Raw genomic sequence first — 20,985 nt, 5'->3', positions numbered from 1 at the left:
ATGAGAGGTCAATGTAGGAGTACAAATAACTTTGGCGTGGTGACTGAATTTGTGTATCGTAAACAAAGTATATATTATCCCGTAAATATTCTCATCATACGACCCAGGCAAAGAAAGAGAAGACAGTGAACCAAGAAAATGTTCCCAGCCTTTTGGCCTAAAATTTACATTTTATCTAATCAACCTAAATATACCTTTTTTTATTTGTCATTATTGAGGTGTAAAAGGCAAACAAATATATATGTCAAGGCCATACTACCTTGACAACAAAGATCTGTGACCACATCTGAGAAGACAGAAAAACAGTTAGTCAAACAGTGTCACTGCCTTTTGAGTAACTGCACTGTTCAACTGTACTGACACACTGATGACAGGAAACATGGTGGTGACAAGGAAAACCCTGAGATGCCACACGAAGGGGTAAAAATAGGCCACTTGGCACGAGAGACGGTAAGAGAGAGGGAGGAGAAGAATCAGAAGGAGGGGAAAATTGGTGCACAGTGTCTTCTTGTGGGAACTTTCTTCTGCAGGCCCAAGATAAGAAACTTCACTGTTGGCAGGTTGTTAGATCAATCTCATTTTCGCTTGTTCGTTTTTCAGAGACAGAGAGAAGCAGAGGGGAAAAAATGGCGAGTTTGTTTCCTCTTGTTAAACAACAAAGGAACAATGAACACGCCTCTGTTTTGAGTTTGCAGTCTGCACCTCCCACACCTTCACAGTTAGAAAAGCTTCAACCCATTGCAGCTTTCGATGTGTTACACATCTCACTCCTAAACAGTGTCAGTAACATTCCCTTTAAATGTTGACCCAGGAAAAACCCACATTTGTCTTTGGTGTCAGGGTAATCACTGCTCGTCTATCTCAGGTTACTGACAGGTTAGTCTACAGTGATTAAGAAGTTAGAGCACACTGCTGCAGTGCTTGATACTGGACGTAACTTCTTATGATTTGTGAAGAATAACATGCTTTAACATGACTTTAAAGTGTAAGTAGTCACATTCATTTTTCAGAAGGTGACCAAACTGCTGCTGTTAATATGTCAATTCTATAAAAAAAAAAAAAAACAACACTTTTTACAATAGCCACAATCAATGATACAGAAACACAACATACTTTTAATTTAATATCATATTCAAAAGTAGGTCCCAAACTGGAGGTTGGAGGCTCATTTTAGCTTTCGTTCAACTTTTGGAAGGGATTTTTTTTAATGGCTAGTATCAACAGGCGGAGTTTCAGTATTCATATGGGCACCCGACTGTTGTTTCAGGACAAATTGGAAAAACTGTTGTGGGCGCAAAGATTTATTCAAATTAAACAATCTGCAGAGAATTTAGAGTCCTGTGAAACCTATGAGAGGCTCTGCTTCTAATTAATGAGTGTCAAACCAAAAAGTTTGGGGAAGCCGATACGGAGGTACTTGTGTGTAGTGTACAGCACCACAGTTTGTGTGTGCGTGTGTGAACTAAGACAACCCAGTGTGCACCCATCTGGTCCCCTTAATCAGATAACTCATGTTCAGTATATTGTATCATAAACCACATGTAGGATGTGTGACAGTCAGACCAGCCTTTTCTAGCCATGTCAAGCTGTAACACCCAGTCAGTCAGTCAGTCAGTCAGTCAGTCCGCTGCTGGCCCTTGAGGAATGAAAAACGACGTGTGCTCCTGCCCGCCCCTCCTCTGCATATCTGCTCATTCATCTGGGCTGCTCATTAAAGGGTAATTACCTGTAATTAGTGAATCATGTCGCTTTAATGAAGATGTTGAAAGCTGTTGGAGCCAAAAGGGTTGGCCTTCATTTCTGAGTGATGTTCAAGATTAGCGTCAGACAGGAATTCAATAAAGGCGGACAGATTAATGAAATACTAGCATTTTCTTGCCCGTGCCACTGGTGGCTTGTATTATGTTTATATTTCACATTAATTTTCAATTCCAGTTGCACCAACACCTGGCTCTGGAGGGCAAGTACGTGTTACTGTATCAGAGCGGGCTAATAGGCACAATGATGATGAAGCTGTGTGTCTTAGTACGTCTGTGTGTGGGGCTTGTGCGAGTGAGTGTGACGCTTTCTCTAATGTGCGCTGTGCTGAGTGTGTGTGTGTGTGTGTGTGTGTGTGTGTGTGTGTGTGTGTGTGTGTGTGTGTGTTCCCTGGCGGCGTGGTGAGTGTTTAATCTGGCCCGGTGGCGTGCCGTTGGCCCGGCTAATCACAGTGTGTCTGTAGGAGTGCGCTGAGCCAGGGGAGCACGCCGTCGCTAACAGCGCCTGACAGACTCATTAGAGAGACCTGGCACTGAGCTAGCAAAGCGCGCGCGCACACACACACACACACACACACACACACACACACACACACACACACACACACACACAAGATACACATTCAAACAGTTTGAAACACACGCAGTGGGAAAGGCACTCAGGCTCAACTGCACACACATTGGGATAAATTCACACACTCACACTTCTTTTTTTGTTGCTGTTCTTACTCTCTCATTCATATAATTATCCATAGACGAGTGTGTGCTGTCTCTCTCTCTTTCTCACACACACACACACACACACACACACACACACACACACACACACACACACACACACACACACACTCACACACACACACACTCACACACACATAGATGATCACTGCTCCACATGGGAGACAAGCCAGTCAGTGACCCTTCACAGTCGCAGCCCAAACACAGACAAGAGCTGAGAGGGCATCTGGGAAAAGTGCAGGGAGGGGGAAATGGAGGGTGGGAAAAAATGAGAGGAGGCGAAGTGGAGGAGTGAATTGCAGATAAGGGAAGTGTTGGATGCAGCAGCAGCGCTTGCTCCCATTCAAATGGTTTAGACGGGCAAACAACATTCGCAGAGGCTAATTATCTGCAATCAGGAGATCATGTGCACCCTGTCAGACACCTTAAGAAAGTGAAAAACTTGTATGCTGTGTGAATATAGGCGCCATTCACAGGTACTGTTAATGTTAGAAGGGTTAGAAGTCTTTCCTTGAGCAACACTTTCCTCTCTTTTCTTCAAAGTGTGAAAATTTAAGTAAAATAAAAACTATTAATTTGACAAGATAAGGTAGAATGACATTTAGCAAAAGTTTCAAACTACTCTGACAGATTACTTAAGACTTGCTTGCCTTGCACTCACTGCGAGGTTAATTGCAGCTCAGCTGCAGCAGAGCCGAGTGGAAACATTAGGTTTGGCTGAATAACAGGTGAATGCAAAGCAGGTCAATACGTAGTCAAGTGTGGGCCTGCCAGCTGTTCCCTCCCTCTGTACTGCCACAGCACAATGGCGACACGCACACATGCGCAAACATGTTCATGATTTGCACACAAGAACTAACAGGGAGAAAATAAACATGTAAACAAACCTGGTCTAAACAGTCTATTGTACGTTTATGTATGTCTACCTTTTAAATAAACAAAAAACCTCACTTCAATAATAGTTATACACAGTGAATTAACAATTCTCTAGATACGACTGCAATCGTTTTATATTTTTCTTTTTGTCAACAATTCAATTTTATTCAGTGCCAAATCACAAGTCATCTCAGGGCTCCTAACACAACAAATGCCTTACAAAATAACTTTACAGCATTATAGAGAGAAACCCAACAATTCAACAATTCCCACGAGTGATGGGTGGAAGGAAAAAAACTCCAATTTAACAGGGAGACAAACCTTTGACAGAACCAGGCTCAGAGGTGGGCGACCATCTGCCTCGACCGGTCGGGGAGGGGCAGACAGAAAATCAACAAATCCCATAAAAAGACTAAAATAATTGATCCTACTACCAATTATAATTTATGTAGGCAAAGCTAGATACAGCTTATCCTCTATGCCACTAATGTCCAAAAATGATTAAACCTATAAAGTCACACTGCCTTGTTGCTGTAAATTCCCAGTGAACCATCTGGCAAATAAAAAGTCCAATCTTCACTCTGCTCTTGTTTGTCTTCACCAAGTCCCGAAGAAGAAAGGGATCTTTAGCTAGTAAATGCTCCTCAATGACTGAGTTACTAATACTCATTACTCACCGTTACTGTGCCAAAATATTGATAATTGATGAAAGAACTTCCGTTTAGGGTAAGTATGATGTTTTTTTCACAGGATTTGTTTACACTTATCAGATCATGCGGTTGACACTTGTTAACAGTACTAAGATTGGCCTTCACAAAAGCAGACCATGCTGTGTAACCAAAAGTTATCCTCCTGCCAGTCCGACCTCCTCTCACTTTCTTAGCCTGTGTTATCCTTCACTTTTCGTACATTGTCCTCCTAGTCTGGATTTCTAATATAGCCTGGTAGCTCTAACAGGAACACATTTCGCTGACAGCCTTTTTTCACCTTAAAGCCAAATAAAGCTGTCTTTTAATTTTGTCTTGCACCAGTAACAGGTCAAATCTTCTCTCTCTGTTTCTCAATCCCTTTTCAGTACAATAGCTGTTTTGCTCTCCACTCTCCTCCTGTCTCTCTCTCACTCTTCAGCGCAAGGCTATGACATTGAGGGAATGTGATGTGATGTATTGTAGTGAATAATGTATTCTGCAAGGATTGTACAGAGCGCGTAGAGCAGATGGCAGCAAGTTGATCTCGATGTGTGTGTGTGTGTGTGTGTGTGTGTGTGTGTGTGTGTGTGTGTGTGTGTGTGTGTGTGTGTTTAATGATGACAGTGTGTATATGTGTGACGTACGTATGAGTGTGTGTGTGTGTGTGTGTGTGTGTGTGTGTGTGTGTGTGTGTGTGTGTGTGTGTGTGTGTGTGTGTGTGTGTGTGTGCTCACCCAGAATGGGGGAGGGGAAGGAGGAGAAGGCGGGAGGGAGAGTGGGGGTTGGTGTGCATGCGTGTCTATGTGAGCCTCCTTTGTGAGATAAAACATGCAAATGGTGGATTATTTTAATGCAGTTTTTTTCTAGAGCCCCAAGCCTTAATCCCTAAAGCAGTTGAAATGAAAATAGTATATGTTTTCTTTCAAACTCTCACCCTCCTTCCCTGTTTTTTATTCCCTGATAGGAATTTACAACTACCAGCTGTCTAGGAACGGGATCCTTTGCACTTTAATTTCCCTCCAGTTACAGCCAAAGACTAATGATTACATCTGGATAGCATGGACTTTACCACATTTAGTTGGGTCTGACCGGCTCCATTATGCAGTGGAAGTATCATGGTTGGAAATGCTTTCTGATTAAGTGTTGATAAAAATGTTGAACGTATAAGAATCAAGCTGAATGCTCAGTTTGTTACTCTGAGCGGACCGCAGATATAAAATATGCGCATTTATAAACACTTGCTCGAGCACACTCACATATATGAATGTAAAAATCCAAAAACAGAAGCACAGAATTGCAACCGGTGCAAATTGCCTGGTAGATGCCTGGCAACTAGCCTGCAACACTGCTATGTGACTAAGGCTAGACACCACAATAACAGCAAACATGCTTTTATTGTATCCTCCCACACCACAGATACAAAATAGAGGAAAAGTCAAGAACTTTGTTATTGCTTTTCTATAAAAATGTTTTATCAATTAATCATTGTTGTCCACAGGAGGATTTTTCATGAAATATCAAAGCTAAAACAGAGCACATGAAATAGCAAGCAGAAGAAAGCTTGACATCCTTGTCTCTTTCATATCAGAAACAGTGAGCATAATTGAGTAAATGTATTTAAGTATTTCAGCAAGCTGATTCAGCCTCCCTGGGATGGTTGATTTTGTACTTAGGAAGAATATTGCCCGAAGCAATTCATTAGTGGTAAATAATTGAGAGGCTCAGATAGTGCTAAGGTGAAATGCCTGTTATTATTTTATGGAGTTTGTGTTCTTAGGGCTCTTCAGTTTAAGACTATTAAAAATGCACAAGCCTTCCCACAAATTACTCACTGGAAAGATTCACAATGGGTGCTAATGACTAACCATCCATCTTCCATTGTTTTCAAGCTCTGTGAAAGTGTTTCGCTGCACCATTATCAATTCTATTTCTGCTTTTGGTAAAAGTCTTTTATTCCATGAAGGCTGTTATTTTACACAGTTGCTTTTTACTCATTTATATGAGGTGATTAAGGCATTTGAGCTACATCAGGGTACATTACTCTGACATTTTGATTAAAAAAATGATCTCTAACTCCAGTTTTGAAAGCTCCTAGCTTAAACGTTAGTATCCTGTCTCTCGTCAGTCAGGTGTAATGAAACTGTCAGACGACAATATGAGTACCAAGTGCTTATGTTATACATAGATTCAACACGAGCAGTCTTGGGATGTCTCATTGGCAAACAAACAAAATGCCCGATTCACTTGCCTGATGTCAGCATTCAGTACACCTGCACCTGTTTATTTATTCTCAGATGGCCTCATACAAATGTAATTCGTTTACTAGAACTTGCATTCATCTAAGTTTTGTTTTTTTTCTGCTGAAAGGTTTTCTGAATCTTTTCTTTGAACCAGGCTGTTTTTTTTTTCATTACCTTTCTGTTATTTATTTATGTCTGTGGATTCTTCTGCTCAGATGGACTCTTTATCTGTCAAACATTGTCACCTTTACATGTTGGTTTTCCAGTGATGCAACTTAAAGGCCACTGAGGTTTTATTCAACATCGTACACACCCACACACCACCACGTGAGAACCAAGAAATGGGGGAGCATCTGAGGGTCTAATCGGTTATTCACAGTGCTCTATTTTCTGTTAGTGTTTAGCCTGTGGTTTGTGGTGTTGTCTGTAATAAATCGACTGTGGTGTTGTGTTGTGTTTTGTTGTGTAGTGTTTGGTAGGATTTTGACACTTGTGGTCGGACATTATTTTCATCCATGCAAACAGCATAACTGACAGTCGTAGTTGATCATCTTTGTCAGTTTGGTCAAAAATCAAGTGGGCTGACATTTGGTAGACACATTTATGGTTCCCTGAAGATGAATCCTAATGAATTGTGATGTCATGATTTCTGAAATTTGGTAGTAAGTCCCAATACCACTGAATTATTCAGTTTTGATGTGCTCTTACTATTACTTACTATTATTTTGTTACAAGTGCTGTTGCACCTGCTGCTGCCACCAACATTTCTCATGCTTTTGTTACTGTCCAGTATCGCCGTTACCTACAGACGTCAGTACATTACCCTCAGTACCAACATTACCATTGGAAAACAAGTATCATCACATTTTCAGGCTTTTGGCACTGACCTGGTGCCAACGTATTCGTTCTGCTGAAATCCAATGATTTTGATGATTCCCTGATTTGTCTTCTAGTGCAGCAGAATAAAACTTCCAGTTGCCCAGCACTTTAGACGTTGAGCAAATACCTCTAAAATGAATGAGCAAATTCAAAGGCACCCTTAGCATATTTAATGTCCTAAAATCCCTCGTACATAGACAAAAGCTGCGTTCTGAATCGCATTCTTTTTTTCTTTTTACTTTTAATATGCGTTACAGCTACCCTAACAAAATATATACTGTTGCATGTAGTATGCATACAACTGTGACATACTACTTTCTCATAGAAATGCACCCTGAACTTTGACCCTCTTTGTCATATCCCTTGCGATCCGTAGCGCAACATTTAAAATGCAATTTGTAACAAGAACACTTCCTTTTAATGCAGCTGGGTGGATCATTAGCGCTACCAACTCTCTTGGTGGCTCAGTCGATGTGACATATCTTCAACTGCGGCAGAAGATTGTGGGTCTGAACTGCCAGACAACCATGCTGGCCTGCACGCTGCAACATACGACCGAATGTAGCAGGACATCCTGGTACCTTTGGCATACTGCATTTAACATACTATGTATTGGGACATACTAAATCTGGCATACTAAATAATATGGTAGTATGGGTATTGTAACGCACAGAGACTCTTTAAAATCAGGTAACAACATGGCACCACCTTCAGTCTAAATAAAATTTTAACCAGACATTATTCAACCTCTGATTGCTGTTGTTTAATGATCACTACATCTTCATTCATTGGGCCACTATATGTGCTCTTGATTTCATTAGCTGATGTTTGCAGGTCATAATTATTATGTACATTATGTTAGAATTCTCTCACAGTTGTTCACAACTATTGCTGCGAGCTGTATGTACTGTACATGGAGACAGTGTAAACTCCAGTCTTGCCCCATGATGTTCCTTTGATCTGCAGAGCCTTGGCTCAGTGCCAGCGTTCAGCCCCACTGTCTTGTAGGGGTTTTGTGTATATGCTTGTCAGTGTGTGTAAGAGAGTCAGGAGGTGGGCATGGGGAGGAGGCGTGTTCGGGGTGGAGGGGATGTCAGCTCATTAACCTCCATTCAGCTGCATAGAGTCACTGTGTAAGTCTCATGTCATTACTCCGCCCCCTGCACGCGTGCGCTGAGCACGAGGGGAAGAGCAGAGCATCCAGAGAAAGGGAGAAGGAGGGAAAGGTTCATGAGGGGGGGGGGGGGGGCTTGCCATGTTCCCTTTACAAATGCCCTGCTTGTGCCTCGCAAACTAAAGCCCCGCCATCTCGTTTCCTTCCCTACTTTTGTCTTCTTTCTCTCTTCTCTGTTTCTCCCCGCCGTCTCTCTCTCTAACCACAGGCCCGGTACACTGTGGGTGAACGAGGGGTTAGGCTCCACACTGCCCCCCCTCCAGGCATCAATCCATCTAGGAAAAGACTGCCCACTGCTGTGGTGAGAAACAGTAGCCAAGCCCCCCATATCTGAAACCTTTTCTGTTTGTGCTAGCCAACTGATTTAGAAAGGTGTACCTTCAGGTACTAACCTGGGCCCGGAGGAATTCTGGAGGCTCCAAACTGAGTATATCCGGAGTTAAGATAAAACTGCAGTTCATTGGGAGACATATTTACTTGAACTTGTGAAATTACCTTTAAGAACACACACATATACAGACATACATTAGCAGAAAAAAAAATCTTAATTTATTTTCTACCGTACAACACACATATTGCATGTATTTTTATTCACAGACTGGCATTTTACTGGAATTTACACATGATGTCAGGAGTTTATTGCGGCAACATTTGTGTGAAAACATTCAAAGGTGCAAGATACGCCTATGTAGTTGTTAAAGTGAAGTAACACTTTGCGGCATTTCTTGGAAACATATTAACTTTGAATCTGAAAGCGCCTATGGCATCTTTAGAGTTCATTTTTACAAACTTTTTTCATCCAATGAATCACAATAAGTGTAAAACAGAACTATTTTTCATAGAATATGCTAATGATGGAATTAAAAAAAAAAGGATCTTTCTTATATCAGAATAAGATGACATGAATTTAATTTCTTTTCTCAAAACTACATTAATAATCAGGTGTTGACATTGATGGTATTAATGAACCATCCTTCTTATTTTAATATACTGTAAAAGTGTTTTTGTGTTAACATTACAAGTGCTATAATTATTTGTTTGAAAGTGACAAGACCACAACCTGAATATCAGGAACTGTTGTTCTACTCGTGTCTGTTCATTTCTGAACTATGCTGCATATTTAAGTCCGTGGCATGTTAACACCGATGGAAATAGACTGATGTGGTTCTAATGCTTATAATGATCTTAGTCGCTGTCAGAACAGTCAAACCTTTTTCTTCTTCTCCTTTTGCTCTTTCATACTTGACTGTGTGCAGAGGCAAGAGAGCAGTAGATTGCAATGAGATAACCAATTATATGCTAGAGGAAACCAGACTTTTTTTTTTTTTCCTGCTGCAGCTATCTGATGCTGCGGTGAGCAGAGGCAAAGGGCTGGGGTAATGTGACATTCACTCTGCCCTTTATCTTCTATCACTGTTTACCCCAGTCAGTTAAAAGTGGCCTGTGCTCTGCATCCTCTCCTGCTGCCAGAGAAACCTCACTGGCCTAGGCTCACGTAGAGACACACACGTACTGTACAGACACGCAGACACACAAACGTGCAAATACACACATTCTCACCCCAGACAGTCGAAGTGACAGGTAGACCGGTGGGGTAACTACTTTCCTCCTTGTGGCGCCCGTGTTGTCAAGTTCAGCGCACCAACACCTGCTGGGGCTAGCTGCTACTTGCATGTGATGCTACTGTCCTTGATGCTAAAGAGGTGTTTCCCAGCACTGGTTAGCAGGCAGGCAGTTGAATGCCACCACAGCAGGATGAGGGAGGCCATGTGGGTGTCACTTTGGTCTGATATACTTTTTCTGATAGACCTTTGCACATGTGCTCGCACGTGGCTCACTCCATGACTGTGACCTCATTTGCACTCTGTTCAAGTTTCTGCACAGACAGACTGACGTTACAGATGATACACAATCAAACCGTGTGCTGACACCTCTTTGAGGCTGTGCAGCCATGGTTCCTCCAACAAGTCCAATAGGGAGAGAAGCTCTGACTCGAAGCTGCACCTGTATAATTTTATAGAGAAGCGTTTGGCTGTTGAACTACAAACCTGCAACAACAGATGCTTTGGCTACATGGATTCAGCAGAAACAAGCTAAAAACACAACACTGAGTTATTATCACCAGTTAATTTGTTGCAAACAGCATGTTTACACCTCTATCATTTTTGTAGGAACATTAGCATTCATTTGAAGTCATTTCTCTAGTTCATCCAATCAGTATTAAGTCTAATCGTCACTCTGCTTTTAGCTATATTTTGTTCTCCACCCCCCTCCCCCCCGCCACCCCACCCACCCACACACAAACAATAAGGGCGATATCAGGTTCTTTTGTTGCTAAATGCTCCACCACTGTCAACTTTCAGAGGTTTTTCTCTGAAAAGAGCTGGCTGCTGTGGCAGAAAATAATACAGATGAGAACGGTGAGAGTGAACTGAAATAGAAAAGTTGCGGCCAGAAAACCAAATCAATGAGCTGAAGCAAACAAATGCTCATGTGAGAACTGAGGGGAACTTTAGAGTTGAGTGATGATTCTTTGAGGATTCAACACTTAAAGCAACCAATTTCATATACAGTACATGTAGTCATATGATCCACTGTAAAAATATTGATTATAATCAATTTAAATTAAGAAATGGGACTGCCAAAGAAAATTTTAGACATAGAGATTTAAAGTTAAATGTGAGGCGTATCTCCTAAAAAGCAGCAACACAATGTTGGATAGTATCAGCAACTATATCTTTTAGTATAAAACAATAACAGTCTTGGCGGGTTGGTAAACATGTGTAACATGTGTGTTGTTTACTGATGCCGTGTTGCATGATTTCTAATATTAAAGTTAATTAAAAAAACATTTTGTTCCTGCTGTTTGCAACACAAATATAGTTACTTGTAAGTTTAAAATGTACACACGATCCTAAGATGGATGCTGTATTAAACATATTTTGGGGTTTTATTTTAGACTTGAGTTCCTACGTTTCAAAGATAAATAATATCCGATTGCTTTATGACATTGTTTTGATTACAGATATGTCAATAACAGAAAATGAAAACAGCTAAATCTCATCACATTCTTAAAGCCATTGACCTGTGATTGCAGTGAATCGTGCGCCACCATCTCTGTTTAGATTTGTATCCCGTTGTGAACTCACTAAGTCACAGTGAACCCAAGTTCACGGTGGAAACAAAACCTAATTTAGCACCAACCTACCCGCCTCCCCTCCACCCCCATCCTACACACACAATCTCAATCTCCCCTCCCATCTGTCACCATCTCTGCGCCTGACTGTTGGTTCTGTTTTGTGGTTGCTCCAGTCTAACAGCAAAGTGGATGAATGGGAGCTTCAGCCTGCCCTTTTTTTTTTTTTTTTTTTTTTTTTTCCCTGCACATCACAAGGCATCGGTGGAGCCGGAAGCGGTTGAAACCTGTATTGTGTTTTCTGTGAAAAAAGCCTCTTTTTTTTTTATTCCTAGTGATAAGGGTGCTGTAAGTTTGTGTGTGTTGTCACACTGTGGAACTGATACTCATCAAATGTGAGCTGATAGATTGCTCCATCGCTGACAATACTACCAAATATTTCTTTCAGGAAATCAGCTGGAGAAGTAAAGCAGCTCGTCTTTTTAACACTTTTGAAATGACCCTTTGAGGAATGCAACACGACACTGATTCATGTTCTCTATTACTATAACCGAATACTTTCTAAGCCAAACAACTCCAAACAGAACTCCATCAAAATCCTGTGACAGGTTCAGGAAGCTGCTCCTTGTATCTTGTCCGTATCGGACCATGTCGTCTGTGTGGTCCACTGACCGGAGCCCCACGTGTTCGGATAGACAAAGCCCAGGTTTTACATATGAAAATTAACCATGCAGCTGATAAAGGTGAGGATACACAAGATGCTGGGTGTTGGTGGATGTGACCCCAGTGCTGCTGCAGCTAAGCGTGCACGTGTAGTGTGAGTGCAGTGTGTTCAATGTGTGTGTGTGTGTGTGTGTGTGTGTGTGTGTGTGTGTGTGTGTGTGTGTGTGTGTGTGTGTGTGTGTGTGTGTGTGTGTAGGATCAAACTCACACCCAGGAAGAGGCCCTGTTTCCCTTATCTAACGACAACAGAGCATGTGTCGCCATGGCCACAGGCTGTGCTTTTTATGGGCTTTGTGTGTGTGAATGTGAAAGTGTGTTTGTGTATGTATGTGTGTGTGTGTGTGTGTGCGTGTGTGTGCCATGTTCATTGTTTGCCCATGTTCATTGTTTGCTTGGGGCGTGGTGCAACACCAGAATTGTTACTATAGTCTCTCTTCTCTGTCTCTTTCTCTCTCCTCCTCCTGTCATGCTACTCTGAATATCTACCTAATACAGCTTTCTTTCTTTCTTTCTTTCTTTCTTTCTTTCTTTCTTTCTTTCTTTCCAGCTGTTTCTGCTTCTCACTCTCTTGTCTTTCAATGTTCCACTGTTTTTAAGTGTGTGTGAGTGTGTCTGTGCGTGTCTGTTCCCTACACACACAGGTTGGTGTGTCATTCTGTCTGTCTCATCCTCTGTGGCTTTGAACCAGCAGTGACAAGTTAGGCAACATCAAAATTCAGTGGCACATTGTCTCAGGTTGAGGTTTGTTAGGTCGCTCCTACAGCTTAATTGAACAGAGGACTGGAGAGAGAGAGCGAGAGAGATGTAAAAAGAGAAATAAAGAGAAGAGGGGGAAGATGAGGAAGAAGGGTGCTCAAACAGGCATACATATTGCATGAGCCCTCACCACCACCAACACCACCACACCCCCTGTCTTCACAGAATGGCTGTGTACTGTTCTGGGCTTATTAATTCCGCTCGGTGAGAGAATTATTTTTAGAGACTTGGTGTACTGGCAAAGGCTTTTAAAGTCACAAGTATTCTGCTTATAGATTCCCTTTTATTAATTGAAAAGTTCAAAAAGTTTGTTGTGGTTTTTCTTTGGTGTTACATTGTCAGGGTTATTTTTTTTTTTGTTACAACTTTTACATAAGTTGCAATGGCCTAGTTAAATGTCGATAGGGTAAAAGTAAAAATATGGCTTTTTGTTTTCAGTGACATGTTATCATATCACTTGTACTACTTTCACTGCATTACAGTATATGAGAATGTAGTGCAGCTGTTAGAAAATGTGCTAATATCTTCCACAGTAGTGCTGTCACAGTGAAATATACAATAAAAATGTGTCTTAAAAAGAAACTCCCTTTTCAGAGTATTTTATTCATACAACTGAATTGTCAATAATACTTTAGAATATAAACAGCACTTTAATATCATAGATAATATAGATATTAAATGAATGTAGTAGTTGTGTTGTAGTTGAGTAGTTTAATCTGTAACATGTCATATTTTTTGAATTGCTCACATACTTGTTTGTAAAATTTGAATCTGCAGTAAAGTAACTAGTAACTATAAATGTGTCAAATACATGTAGTTGAGTAAAAAGTGAATTTCTTTTCTCTTAAGAGGAAGAAAGGAGCAAAAGATGGAAATACCCTTTTACATAACCCTAAAGTAAATGTACCTCTGTATTTTTCACCACTCGTAAAACCCTTTGAGAACCGCTTGTGATCAAAAGCTTTATAAACAAACCTGAAATGCAGTGCAGTTATTAATATTAGCAGACAAAAGGTTGTGTTTGTGTAGTTCATATAATTAGCTTCATTTATTATTTTAATTAATTTCATAAATAAATGCTTTCAAGATCGTGTTTTTAAAAAAATGTTCATTACAAGGTTATTTTTCTCTTTAATGGCTGGACAGTTGTGGCACTACGCAGACACACATGCAGCTGCCCTTTACCCCACTCTCTTCACAAACAGATGTTAGAAGGCTTAGTGAAGAGCTGTCCATCAATCAAAAACAATCTTTAGTGGAGTCTGTAATTTTGCCTCCAATCCTGCTATCAGCTGTCTCCCCTGTGCACCCCAACATTAAAAGATCCCCGCATTGTATTGCACCATTAGCACTGTGTAAATATTAGATGTTTTCCCTGGATATACTAGTTAGCATTACTTCCACCTTGTGGCTTCATTATTTTTGAAACGCTCAGCTTTGTCGATGATTGCGAGGCATGACCTACTTCTGGAACTCTCTCTCTCTGTCTCCCTCTGTCACTGTCTTTACTTCCTTGTTTCTCTTCTTCATTTACTCATTCTCTGTATCTTTTTTCACGCTCTCTCTACCTCTACACCTCATTTTCCTCTCATGCTGAATCTGTCTACCTCTTTTTTTGTCATTTATTCATTGTCTTTCTCCATTTACTGCCTCAGCATTGCCTTCATCCTTTCAGCTTGTCTCTTTTCTGCCTCAGTGTTGCTCTCATCCTCCTTCTCTCTCATGTATGCATTCTTTATTTCTCAATTTGTCTCTCTTCCACAACCTATTATAATTTTTCTCTGTTCTTGCACCCCCCTCCCTCCTCCCCTCCTTTCTCTTTCTCTCTCTCCACCCCTCCCTGCCTCTCCACCCGTCTTTTCCATGTTTTTATTCCTCTCCATCAGCACCACGTGTGTCACGGAGGGAAACATCGCGAGCAGTGGTCCCTGCTGAACAATTACCATGCAAAGCAATCCAAATAGAGATGTTTGCCGAAAACAACATGTGTGTAATTACTGCTTAATGAGGCCCTTGTCTCAGGCAGAATGCCCAATTAGACTGCCGATGAGAAAGCGATGCCAAGGCCTGCCGAATAAAAAGAGAAAAGAGGGGGAAAGAGGGGCAGGGTGGGAGATAGAGAAGTAGAAGTAGGGAGGTTGTAACACGGAGAGAGGTGGGGATGATGAGAACACGGGAAAGCGAACAGAGAAGAGAGAAAGAAACAAGGAGGAGGTGAGAAACAGTAACAGAGAAAAGGGAGTAGAGCGAGAAAGATGGAGAGATTGAGAGAAAAGAGGAAGATGAAGAGGAGAAAAGGAACAAAAGAGAAAGAGAAGATGATTCCTGCAGTATATGGGGAGTAATGGCAGAGCTGATAGCATTGAGCCGAGGATAAATTGGCATTTTAAGTGGGAGAGCGAGGAAGTGCAAAGGAGAGCTATGGAGAGAAGAGAAAGAGGAAAGAGCTTTATGTCGCAATATATGGGCAGCCATGTTGAAGCACAAAATGGCTGACCTTTCTAGGCTATTTTGCCCTTTTTTTTGGTGAATAATACATTATAGATGTAATTGGGGAAAATGAGCATGATCTCACTTCATTGCGTCCTTTTAAGCGGAAAGAAGAGTTAACAAGCATTTGCACTGGAAGAATTCAGTTTGGAAAATGAGCTATAATGTAAGACATGGGAGTGTTGTTCAGTGACTACACACCCTTTTTACCCAAGAGAATCTTATCCTAAAGAAGCTCTTAAAATGGCTGTACGTCACCAATGGCATCAAAGTGGATTTCAATGGAATGAAATTGCTCAGTTAGGCGAGGACAAGAGGCTTTCATGTGAGGAGTGAAGAGTTTTTTGCAGATGTGTCACCAAGGTCAACATTACTTTGGCCCTCTCAGTGAGCCTCAGACTCTTCTCGCTGCGGTTCAGTCAGGGGATAGATACCGCCATGCTTAATTAGGCAAATTAGTGTCTTTATGTCCGGCATGTAGCATTCAAGAATTAGTCAGCATTCAATTTCACTTGAAACAAACATGTAGTTTTTACTGCTGGTGTGGTGCTTTTAGATTAATCATGCGAGGTGTGAATGAGGCTTAAATGCAGTGTGTATGCAGCTCCTGTCTCAGTTTCATGTTTGCATGTGTGGTTGAATGTAAATGTAATCATTAGAATAACCAAGTGAATCCTCACTAGGGCTTCCAAGATATGCATCGTTAACCAACCATTGCCCTGAGGCAGGCGCTCGTTCCCCCGGCCTTTCTCCTGCAATAATGTTCAGTAATTTCTCTTTCTCACCGCTCACATGCTCATTTAGCCAATTCGACTTAATCCTGTCTACGATTGTAGATATTAGATCCCCCGTCCCCCATCCAGGAATCCTCCCCATTTCCTCCCATTAGCCTACCTATTTGGTCATTGTTTTGAGCAGGTATGTCGTATGATATCCAGCGTGTGTTTATTTTCCAAGCCTTTGGTCACTTTCTCTGTAGGCACAAAGCAGAACACCCCAAATGAAAAGGACCCCCCCCCCCCCCCGTATCTTCACATCTGAGGAATTTGACATGAGTGCTGTCTAGTTTGATCATGTTGTTTCTGCTGTCTGTTCCCATGTCTTGTGTGCATTGATACTACAGAGAATGACCTCAGTTAACAAACAAAAAAGGGGCCTTTATTTGACACATTGTGTTTTTGTGTGCGTGTAAGTGCTCACAAGCGTTATTATCCAGTCTCGAAAAGGTTTGCTCCATTTGCTGCAAGTGTGGTATGACAAACCTTAATGCCTTTGGAAACCAAGGGCATTTTTACAATACGGCTCTTCTTAACATAGTAGCAGTTTCTCATTCAACTTAACTCTGCACAGGTTCAGTTCTTGAGCCGTTTGTAGGGCAGAGTCTCATTTTCTGTGGTGCTAAAAACAGATTTGGTGTTGTTTTTTTTCTTCATTTGTAGCACAGTTTAAGCTGATCTCACTGGGGAAACCCTCAGGGATGTAGCTCAGTTACATACTAGACATCAGAGCTAGCATGTTGCATGTAGTGCTCAACTGGTGACCTGGTGCTGTTTCCCAGCACCCTTGAGGGTCGAGGGGTCGCTTGTTGTTACGTGAGTCCTAACCCCGTGTCAAGCAGTGTTTTGGCACCTGCAGCAAGTGATCTTTCATTGCCTGATTAGCTCTATCCCGAAGACACAGCATGCTCTCACGGTGCCGCAAACACACACACACACACACACACACTGGATAAACAGCCTAAAAGACAGACATGCACACACTTTACTACTATACACACTCAGATTCATTCACACTCATTCTCTTTCTCACACACACAGCGCAGCCCACAGGGAAAAGCCCATCTCTCGTCACTGTGCTCATGTAGCCTAATTACCGGCCCGCTGACGAACAGTAATTACCCACGCTGCCATGCCACCATGAGGTTTAACCAAAGTGACAAAGTCATTAGTCTCACACTTCAGGCCACCCGTAAAGAGCTTTTCCTCTTCGAACCTCCTCCAGAGGCCTCCAATTTTGTATTTTTTTTTTGTATTTTTTTTTTTTTTACAAACCTCTCCTCTTGCATACCATGTTTATTTCTCCTTTCTGTTTCTGTCCACAGTTTGATGGTGACAACATGTACATGAATGACAATAACCAAGAGTTTCGGTCGCCAAACCAGGTAAGACTTTTCCTATAAACCCCACAGACATTAAATAATAAATAACTGTCTGAAGGAGCTGGTGTCAGTATTTAAAGAATTTATAGATTTATGGTTTGGCATGTATATATTTGTCAGCGAAGACGGTGCCAATGAAAACTGGGGAATGTATACACTTTCTGGTCAACTTGAGTGGAAAACACAAATTACAGTCATGTGTCACCTTTCAACACGGCCTCTATTAACTATTGTGGGTATGATATGTCCAAATTATGGCCTCAAATTTGCCTCTGTACTTCAGTGAAAACTTTATGAATTTCAAAAATGGACTTTCCCCCCCACGGCGGCTCTCATAAGTCTTCATTACTGTATCATTTGATCTTTTAGGCTTTATGCCAATGTGTGCAAAAACAGGGTCTTTTACAAGATCTTGTGGAAAATTTCTATAAAAGTCTTTATATGATTGGTATTAAATGAATGATTGGTAGCCTTGAAATGAGCATCACTCTATAAAAGGCATCCATGAGTTTGAACCCTTTGCACCCAGGAGGAAAACATTTAATTCCTCATAAGCCTAAGTATCCCTTTAGCCTCCACCAAACACGTGCCTTTTGATAGATGATTTTACCCAAAGTACATTAACATATCTTTAACATCGGAGGGATTAAACCATCAGCCCCGACAGTGTTGGTGACTTGTCAGCCCACCGCACTAGACACGTCGCTCACTGCTAAACCGCCAGCAGTAACATTCACCACTCTGAGCTCGTTGAAGCACTGGTCCCAGTCTGGAGCGGCGCAGTCCCCTGTCACACAGTCAGAGAGTTAGACAGGCACAGTGCTGAGTGCTCCCAGCTGGTAGATGGGAACACATGGCTGGACATATGGCAGAATTTGGAGCTCCAGGATTTGTTGATCCAGCAGCAGGGCCTTCATGTTCTGACAAAACACGATGAGGTGGAGGCTCCAGGTCAATTAGCGCCTTGCCAAATAAGTCAGAGAGTCACTGGACAAAGGCAGAAAGCCAAGGACGTCACACACACATTGTCTCTGTTTCACACAAACACACATTAACTGTAATAGGAAGTGACACGTTCTCTGACATAAAGTTATTCATAAGTCATAAGCACATGTCCAAGGCGACGTGTAGTGTCACTCACATGCAAACTGTGCACTCTCGCATGTGTTCATGTATCTATGCTTGTGAGGACACACATTGACATAATGCAGTCTCTTGCCATAACCCTCAATGTAACCATGACAACTAACCCCTTTCCGTACATTAAAGGGTCAGTGCATCCATATTGCAAAAAACATATTTACCCACTGTCCCTTGGAGCAGTCTGGGCATGCAAATAGTTTTGGATTTCTATGCTAATGAGTTTAAGATCTTCCCCTAAAACGTCATCTACCACCCCCTGTACAATGTGAATGAATGAAAGTTAATAGGTAGTATCGTAAATATGATGTATGAAAAACTCACCAGCCCATCCAGTTCCTGGCTATTTTAGGTGATCTACAAGCAGTGCTTTAAACGGTTTCAATAGAGCTACCTTCTTTTTTTTAATTTGCGTAACTGACCCTTTAAAATGAATCTAATTATAACGCAAGCCCTAAAAACATGTCTTAACTCTCTAACAGCTCTTCGAAGAAGTGAAAACTGGCCAAAATGTGCTCACTTTCCAAAAATGTACCCACTCTCATGGTGTAAAACTTAAATTGGCCCTCGCACAGATTGATGAACAAGAACATATGTATGTGCACTTAAACACACACTATGCTCTCATAAACCCTCACAAACACACACACGCACACACACACACACACACACACACACACACACACACACACACACACACACACACACACACATCATCCTATAGCCAAAAGGTTGTCTTTTCTTTGAAGTTGGGATTGAGTGACTATAATGAGGGGTCGAGTGGGAGCTTTAGCAGCTTATTGTCTACTTACAGCACACATCACAGACCATGAGGTCCATCGTTGTTGGCCACATTTCATCGTCTGCCCTAATTATGTCACTTTGCGTGCGTACAGGGGTGTGTGCTAATTGGGATAAATGTCCAGCTTTGTAGTTTCTCTGTTGAAGCGGTCACGTGTCAATCACCAACGCCCACTCCAGGTTTGCAGTGTTGTGTCAACAAATACGTTCTTAGTGGATAAGGCAATTTGGGCTTTTCAAAACATGTCAGTTGCAGTTGATGCTCTGTCAGTGCCGTCAAATGGAAGCTTACACACCAGTTCTGAAAAGCCCTCTGAACACAGAGTTCACTGTTTGGCTTTCGATCCTCTAATAGAGAACATTTAATTTGAGATTTGAAAGAGGGAGGATGTGCACCTTTGCTCAGAGGTAAATGGTTTCATAGAGTTCTCAGCACAGTTTTTCACCTTCAAAGTGCAAAAGATCTATTAAATTTATAAAATAAATGAATAAATACATTTACAAATGTTTGGATGATTGGTTATTTTTTCATTCCCACTCATTTCCTAGCTCCAGCTTTCTCAGTGTCTCAGATTTTCTGCTTTTCTCACTTAATAGCTTAAAATCTTTAGATTTTGGACTGTTGGTTTGACCAAACAAGCAATAAAAAGATGTCGCATTGGGCTCTCAGAATTTGTGACAGACATTTCTGGCTATTTTCTGCTTCTGCCCTGTTGAAAAATACCTGTGTGGTTCACCCTGATCTTGATTCTAAGGCACAACATTTTCTTTCTTTTGACAACTCCTTTAACTCCAATGTTCCTCTTCAATTTTGTTGGTGCAGTACTTGGGTAAGAGCCATAGTGATTATCCAACTGAAGGGTATGAAGAGGTTAAACTATAAATATCTTCAAAGCCATCACATTCAAGGAATGTGGGCATTTTCTTTATGCGTCATGCCAAATTCATCCCTCTGACTGCTTGCCGTGCATGTGAGTCAATCATTTCTTAATTGATGCTTAATTGGATGCATTAGCTGTGCAGTGGTTTGTTACATATGGTTTGCTTTTGAAGTTAAATCAGACAAATATGCCAATGACTTTCTGCATCAATTTGAAATGGTGATTACTGTCTAATGAATATGCTGAATAGATGCCTACATTCTGGTGTGTGCATATTACTTATTTAATTTATTTATCATTTTTAATAAGCATTCCCCAGCTGTGTTTGTAAAAGAACATTTTCTGCTGTTTGTCTTCTGCTTATTTTGGGTGAATCGCCCTGCAGTAAGACTTTTATTCTTTTGTTCTGAGGACAATGCTCAGACGCACCTTTACGATTGCGCAAGCATACTGTGAAAGAGGGAGCCCATATGCCTTAATGCAAGTTTTAACACTGCGGTAAGATGCCCACCCGAGCCTTTACGTGATGTGTGCCTGTGAAAAAGGT

General features: G+C 41.4%; 1 protein-coding gene across 2 annotated transcripts in view; it reads left to right on the top strand.

The window, feature by feature from the left end:
- LOC138193230 (TOX high mobility group box family member 2-like) overlaps positions 1-20,985 on the top strand; it is a 76,364-nt gene that overhangs the window by 19,780 nt on the left and 35,599 nt on the right. The window contains exons 2-3 of one of the 2 annotated variants that reach the window (XM_069141131.1): positions 8,562-8,654; positions 17,560-17,619. In XM_069141131.1, coding sequence (XP_068997232.1) covers positions 8,562-8,654; positions 17,560-17,619 — 153 coding nt within the window. The remainder of the gene's footprint in view (positions 1-8,561; positions 8,655-17,559; positions 17,620-20,985) is intronic. The other variant, XM_069141132.1, reaches the window with a different exon arrangement.

Source organism: Embiotoca jacksoni, unplaced genomic scaffold (assembly GCF_022577435.1).
Source record: "Embiotoca jacksoni isolate LCO1_2020_lvr unplaced genomic scaffold, fEmbJac1.0.p SCAF_9, whole genome shotgun sequence".
Classification (NCBI taxonomy): domain Eukaryota; kingdom Metazoa; phylum Chordata; class Actinopteri; family Embiotocidae; genus Embiotoca; species Embiotoca jacksoni.
The sequence above is the reverse complement of the archived record's forward strand: the minus strand, read 5'-3'. Positions and strand labels throughout refer to the sequence as shown.